Source organism: Triticum dicoccoides, chromosome 4B (genome assembly GCF_002162155.2).
Source record: "Triticum dicoccoides isolate Atlit2015 ecotype Zavitan chromosome 4B, WEW_v2.0, whole genome shotgun sequence".
Classification (NCBI taxonomy): Eukaryota; Viridiplantae; Streptophyta; class Magnoliopsida; order Poales; family Poaceae; genus Triticum; species Triticum dicoccoides.
Genome location: NC_041387.1, coordinates 100,200,430 through 100,207,608, shown reverse-complemented (window position 1 = coordinate 100,207,608; position 7,179 = coordinate 100,200,430). Strand labels below are relative to the sequence as shown.

Below are 7,179 nucleotides of genomic sequence, written 5' to 3'. Positions count from 1 at the left end.
ACCTCTCCCATACCTTCTACCTACCTACCTAACCAGAAAATATGGGCATCTCACATGCTGCCCACTCCCCCTCTCCTCTCTACAAGACAAACCTTTTTTATGCATAGAAAACTCAACCATTCAGTGATGTCACTGGATGGCCATGTCATGTGCGAGCCTGCAGACATCCAAGAACCTAACTTCCCATAACCACCACCAGCTAGCACCATAACGCTCACTCCCACTCTCATCAGTCATCACTATGCATCACTCACTCCCTAGATGATGAACCTAACTTCCCTAAATTGGGGATATGCTTGATTAGATCTAGTGGAAGATGATGAACTTCCTATGACAATATTAATAAAGACATGAAGGAAAGAAGGTAGGAGCTGCTGGCTGATGATCTATTCATGAACTATGTCACCTAGATGATGATGCATGCATGGCCCGATGCTAGCTGCGAATTAATAGAAAGGGAGTAGATTTAATTTCCTCATGAACATGTTACAGAGAGCTAGCGAGTTAAATTAATAATTAACCATGTGTGGCTTTAGTTAAAAAGGTATATGTCCGAATGTTACTGTTACTAGTGCTACTATTGGCCTCCTCCCTCTAGTGGTGCGATGAATCTAAACATGCGCTGCGCGCTGCTGGCCTGCTGCTGCATGGGCACGGAGGAAGCGCCGCCGCAGCGGCATCCCTCGCCGGCGCCCTGGAACCCGAGGCGGTTCAAGCACATGCACACCGCCGACGTGGACGTTGTTGCATTGTTCTGGCTCCCCGTCGTTGCTGCCTCCTGTTTCACCGCTGGGTCGTCTGGCTGGTAGGGCGCGAGGCTGATGGAGAGGTTGAGGTCGATGCCGAGGTGCCGTCGCGACGGTGGCGGCGGCGTGGCGGAGCCGGCCGGCTCGTCGTCGCTGCTGTGGCTGCAGGAGGGTTCGGCTGAGTTGGAGAGAGCCGCGAAGGGATCCTGCTGCTGCGGCTGGAGGTGGTGGCCACCGGGTGTGGCAGCAGCGAAGTGGCGTTCGTGCGCGGCCCGGAGCTGCTGCTGCTGCTGCGCGGGCATGGCGGCCGCCGCGATGGCATTGAGCGGGCGGTGGGTGTGCGGGTCCATGCCGCGGGCCAGGAGCTTGCGCTTGATGTGCGTGTTCCAGTAGTTCTTGATCTCGTTGTCCGTCCTCCCCGGCAGCCTCCCGGCGATGAGCGACCACCTGAGAGCACAAGCGCAAGACCGACACGATAAGAAATAAATAACGCCGTACGTCCGTGGATCGATCGATCTATCTATCTCCACTGATATATCATCATCAGAAGGACAAGAATTGTTACTTGTTGCCGAGCAGCTCGTGGAGCTTGATGATGAGCTCGTCCTCCTCCTCGGTGAAGTTCCCCCGTTTGAGGTCCGGCCTCAGGTAGTTGATCCACCGCAGCCTGCAGCTCTTCCCGCACCGCAGCAGCCCTGCACCACGCACCATGCATACACACACACATCATTCACCCGTCGCCGTACACCTAGACGCGTCTTGGTCGCCGATGAGCGCGGCACATACCTGCGGCTTTGGGGAGGGACCTCCAGCAGCCCTCGCCATGGGCCTTGATGTAGGCGATGAGGCGCTGGTCCTCCTCCTTGGTCCAGGCGCCCTTGTTGGTGTGCGCCTTCTCGCAGCACGGGGACCTACCCATGCCGCCGGCACGTATACGATACCTACGTAGACAGGAGGAGATGCCGCCGGCGCCGCACACGAGTAACGGACTGATGATATATGCTGTTGTGGTTGTGGGTGGGTCTGAGGGAAAGGAGGAGCGGTGTGGTGTTGGTGGTGCGTGCGAGCGAGCGAGCTTTTTGAGAGAGAGCGAGGAGGAGAGAGAGGGGAGACGGGGGTGGGTCGTTGGTTTTATACGGGGAGGAGGGGAGGAGGAGGATGGGGGTGGAGCGGAGCGGGGCCCCATTGACGCGGATCCCTCTGGGCCATTTGACCGAGTTGGTGCGATGAGAGGAGAGGGGGGAGGTGGGGCGAGTGGTTGCAAAGCCCTAGGCCTGGATTTGGTAGGTAGGTATGCTCCGCTTCTTCTGCTCGACTGCCGCTTGTCCTATTCCCTTCCTCCCCCCTCTCTTTCTTTTTTTTAATTATTATTCGCTTCGTGGTTTTTTTCCATTTTGTTTTTTTTTCTTTTGGGGGTAGGAGGGGGGCTAGTTGGTAGGTGTACCCGGCGAGCGCACACCAGCAGTAGTAGGTGCGGCCTAATGAATGCAACGGGGTTGGGTTTTGGGGTGAGGCAGAGGCTATTGGTTTTTGGAGGGAGGGTAGTTCAACATCAAATGGCTAGTTCTTTTACTTGAAAATTCTACACTTGCCTCGAAAAGAAAAATTCCATACCTTGGGTCCTTGGCAGTTGGTCAGATATCTTACTATACTTAGGAAATGCAAGTATATTGGTTTTCCGTCTCTGTCGTCGACTGGGGCAAAAGGGGAGGTACTGCCTTATTTCTTATCTTTGCGGCCATTTCGATGAGCAGTTGCCTTGTTGCATGCCCTTCATTTTTTTCAAATATTGAGCTGATGCACGAGAGATGCAAGGTATATAGCGATGTGCGCCACAGAGGCAGAAACCTTTGGGCATGCACTTTAATTTGAAAATAATTATAACCATTGATTGATATTCTTTTTATTGGACATGGCATATCTCACAAGAGTTATTGAATGTTTTAACTCAAATCTAGCATCCCTCTAACGATGAAGTCCCCCAAATAATAATATACTAGAAGGGTTGGACGTGCTTTGCCGCGATGTTGGTGTTGTTGGATTTCTTGAAAAAATAATCATTTAGTTTCAAAATATAAGGTGTATTGATTTTTTTGAAAAATCAAACCTTTTAAATTTGATCAAATTTATAGAGAAATATATCAAAATCCATAATATCAAATCGGTATTTTTAGATTCATCATGAAAAGAATTTCCATACTTATTTTGTTTAATATTGTGGATGCCGATATTTTTGATGTGAACTTGGTCAAACTTAAAGAAATTTGACTTTCAAAAAACTAATACCACTTATATTTTGGAATTGATGGAATAGTTAGTTGGCGGATGGGGGAGATGATAGAGTGTGTTTTATTTTTATTTATAGTGCGGTGATTTGGTGGGCCTTTCGTGGTGTGATTTCATGTTATTCACTAACCAACCTATATTTATGTGGGAAATTTTTTGTATTGGTGGTTGCATGTACTATATTTTTGCTACAATATCACATGGTGACGCTTTTTTTCTAGGTGGTGGGAGGGTGCGCACGATTGATATGTTTTATAGGTCGGTTGCTGCTAATTTGTTTGAAAAATCGTTGCCCAGTCAAAATCGTAAACTAAATCCAAAATTGAATACCTCAACTGGACGAAAGAGCTTCAAAATTAGGGAAGATATTGAACTAAAAAAATGAATGGGATAGCTTGTGAAATTGTTGACCCGATTCTAAATTGACCTCAATTAATTGCGAGGCCTTAAAATTTGGAAGCATGGTGTATAGTATAAAAGAATTGAATAAGAGGGCTTTCAGAAATTGTTGATCTGGTCAAAATCAGATGATCCAATTCTAATTGGAGATCTCAACTGAACGTGAGCTCTTTAAATTTAGGGAGATCAGTGTTATAGAGGATTTGGGACATGCAAAGGAGGAACGTGAACCCATCGTTTCATCTGTTTCAAACTGTTGTTACCACATGAGACCATGCAAAAGTATCGAGTTTGAAACAAGCTTCATTGCCCTTCCCCACGCATATCGACGGCCCGACATTTTTCTAGCATCCCACGCTAAGGTAGCTATCTCCTCCTTTCTAAGATTCTAGAAAACCAACCCATCCCTAGCACTAAGCACTAGCAGCATGTCTTTGTGTGTGCGATTGTGCATGAAAGGGAGAAGCAAAGAAAGGAAAAGAAGCAAGGAAAGGCAAGATAGAGGAATCTTGTCCGTCGGTTTGGTCACCTACCCGCCCGGTTCTTCTCCTCCTCCTCTCCTCCCTCTTGATATGCACGGAGCAACTTGTCCTGGCCATTGTTTTGATTAGTGGGATCCGCTAGGGTAGGTACTTTATCTTTCTTTGCAGCCTGGTTGGTGTGCATGTTGCTGGTATGGTGGAGTGGAGGAGGTTCCGTACAAGCTTCGGAAGTCGCACTCCATCCCGCGCGCATTATTAGTAGTAGTAGTACTACAACACAGAGTGCATTGCCTCATACAAGTACTACAATTTTTTTGCAAAAAAGGTTAAATGTATGCAATTTGCAATATATACTCATGTTCGATTCGAATTTCAGACTGTCAAGAGGGTCGGACTATCGATGGTTGTACTCATGGAGTTTGGATACTACAAAAAAAATGGTACTTGCGCACTACTAGTTCTGCCCCATCTGTTCTTATAACCAAAAAGTCACTGAAGTGTCTGAAAAAAAAAAGTCATTGAAACGAGCGCTTTATTCTCCAAGGACGAGTATGGACTCGCCTGGGATTTGGTGGTGATTTCGGTTATCTAAAGAATATAATCAGTCCTAGTCCCATCCATGCAAACTGGCCGTTCCCCTAATTTGGTGTTAGGAAACCTCACTCTGCTGCGCTTTTCATGCCCAACAATAGTAGATATACTCTATGCAACAACTAAAAGTGCTTATCTAACTCTATCCAAGATGAGATTACATGTCATTATAAAGCACCTAAAGTATCATATATTTTTTTCTAACAAGTCCATATTAATTCCAAATGGAAACTAATACTCCTAACGTTTACTGAGTACGTTTCTTCAGTTGGGGTGCACATAACATAAGCATGCACCATGCAAGCCGGGCGCGGGAGATGCAAGTACTACCGAGAAGAAGAAGAGGATAAGAAAGGAGATTCATGTGGAACGGGTAGCTAGGGAATTGATTGGTGCGAAATAACTCCGAGAGGTTAGGTTAGTTTTCTCCTCCTCCTTGTTGGATGCAGATGTGTGGTGTGGCCGGTCTCCCGGCCCATAGCGACAAAGATCTGGTAGTGGTATCTCTGTCCAAGGAAAGGCACATTGAATGCATCCATCACCCGCCTCTCTCACCCTGTGTTCTCTGCTTGCTTGCACCAACACCACCCATACAATTGCAGATACAGACGAGTGAACAGCGCTGCTGAGGGTAGGAGGCAGCAGGGTCTCCCCAGTAATGGCACCGTCCTCCCTCCACCCTGCATGCATGTTCATGGACCCTGTCTTGATGAGCTACAACGTCAGACACACTAAGCATGCATGCATGCATGTTGTACGTACAGTACTACTAGGCCGTCACAGTACGTACTACTAGGTGGTAGGAGCAGTACCCGCACGCATCATATGACCAAAGTCCTAGGAAAAATAAGCTTCTTCGGCTTTCCCTCCTGTATCTGTACTTATCTGCGACCGGACGGGGCGATTCAACGGCTGTGCACCGTCGCCGCCCGGACGTGCTTGGATCTGGATCTTTGGTGTTTGGTGTCACACGGCGAGGGCAAGGCAATGTAGACCCGTTCTACCCAGGTGCATTCCTGGGACTAGGAGGAAGGGAAGATGAAGAGAATTGAAGAGAGCAAGTAAAGGTGGCGTTAATGAATGTGAGCTGCTGCTGCACCTGGCCAAATCCAACAGGCAGGTAGAAGTAGGTACGTTTCGATAAACAGGAGGTCGGTAGCGTGGGCTTCAATAAATTGGCTCTGCGCTGCCATGCTGCCGCCTCACCGGTCCTCTCCCGTTCAAATCTGTTCAACAAGAGAAAACTTGCAGCATGAACGGACAAATTATGAGTTGTTTATCTAAAATAAGTTGAGAAACTACAACACCCGGGTGAGCTTGCTTAGCGCACGACACAACCAGCCGGTGGACGCTGGAGACGGGAAGGTCCTTCTTGTTGGCTTTACAGGATCAGCCATTGGCGGTCAATGCAGTATTATTATACATCATGGCGTGATTGGCTTGGTACACTCTTTTCTAGCGGTGTCAGCACTCAGCTTGCGAGGTTTCTCCTCTCCGGGCCCTTCTTAGAAAAACCTACCGGCGGTTGGACAAGAGATGGACTAGGAGTAGAAATGGCAAGAAAGGTGTTCGCATCGCCATGGAGGCTAAGTAAGTGACGCCACACCCACCCCACCGCTAATTTAAGTCCATGGAGACTTGATTGTGTCGCATCTTTCCTGAAATGCAATTAGCGCATCATTTTCTCCATGCTACTAAAAAGTCGTCGCCATTACCATGCATGCGATATGAAGCTCATGCATAGCCATCCATGGAACAGTACGGACACGCTTGGTTCATAGCAAACGATCGTGGCAAAAAGTTATAAAGAGTACTGTATATAATTAAACCAAACCAACTCAGGTACGCATGGTTTCTTCGGATGACAATGCTAAGCATTCGATTCTATTGGAAGCTTTTATGTTTTGCTTTGTCAAACAGAAGCTTTGAAAGAAACAGGGGTGTGATCTTGCAGCTGATGAGACCCCACGCACGACGTTGGTTGTGTAGTACGGGCGTGTCGTCCGTACGCCCGGAAGAAAAGTGAGAGACATCGAGTGGTAGGAGGATAGGATGACGGACAGCTTTGACTTGAACAAATCAGAACGTCCCTGATCGAGTCGACCCTTCAATTCGTGTTTGGTGTGTACGGATGCTATCGGGAGTTTTAGGTCTGGTCGCTGGCATTTTCGGATCAACAGTGTGTGCTGTGTGCATATCATGTGTCTCCATCTTTGTCCTCGAGATCAGGTGTCGCTTGTCTTTCTATAATTCGAGTTTATTAAGTTATTATCTGTCACCAGTTTTTATTTGCCAATCAACACCTCCTTTATTAATCGGCAGTGCTAGGCACTGGCCGGCTGGCCCCAATTTTCGGCCGGTCGCCTCGCTGCAGCTTGATTAAAACGACCAGGACCGTGCAATGTGTTTCCTTTCTTTCCGCATCTATCCTTCCTCCCTCACGGGATCGAGCCCCCGTCGCGCCCTCTCCACCTCTGCACCCGCGACGCCACCTCGTGCTCGTCCACGGCTGTCGGCCACCCCGCGCCACCACATCTGTTGTCGCGCTCGCCGTCTGCCATCATGACGAACACACCTCCTTGGTTGAAAAAATATGGTGGCAGTCCTGGCAGCTTTTTTATTGCTGGTTGTAGCAAAACGGAGACATGGTTGTAGCAAAACGGCCGCTTGTAGCT

At 48.2% G+C, this 7,179-nt stretch overlaps 1 protein-coding gene across 1 annotated transcript; it reads right to left on the bottom strand.

The window, feature by feature from the left end:
* Nucleotides 1-446: 446 nt before the first annotated feature.
* On the bottom strand, nucleotides 447-1,832 carry LOC119295266 (myb-related protein 308-like). The gene is made up of 3 exons (XM_037573639.1): nucleotides 1,533-1,832; nucleotides 1,312-1,441; nucleotides 447-1,193 (listed from the first exon to the last, which is right to left on the bottom strand). The coding sequence occupies exons 1-3, from the start codon at nucleotides 1,663-1,665 to the stop codon at nucleotides 578-580; spliced, it is 879 nt and encodes a 292-aa protein (XP_037429536.1). The 5' UTR covers nucleotides 1,666-1,832; the 3' UTR covers nucleotides 447-577.
* Between the last annotated feature and the right edge of the window lie 5,347 nt (nucleotides 1,833-7,179).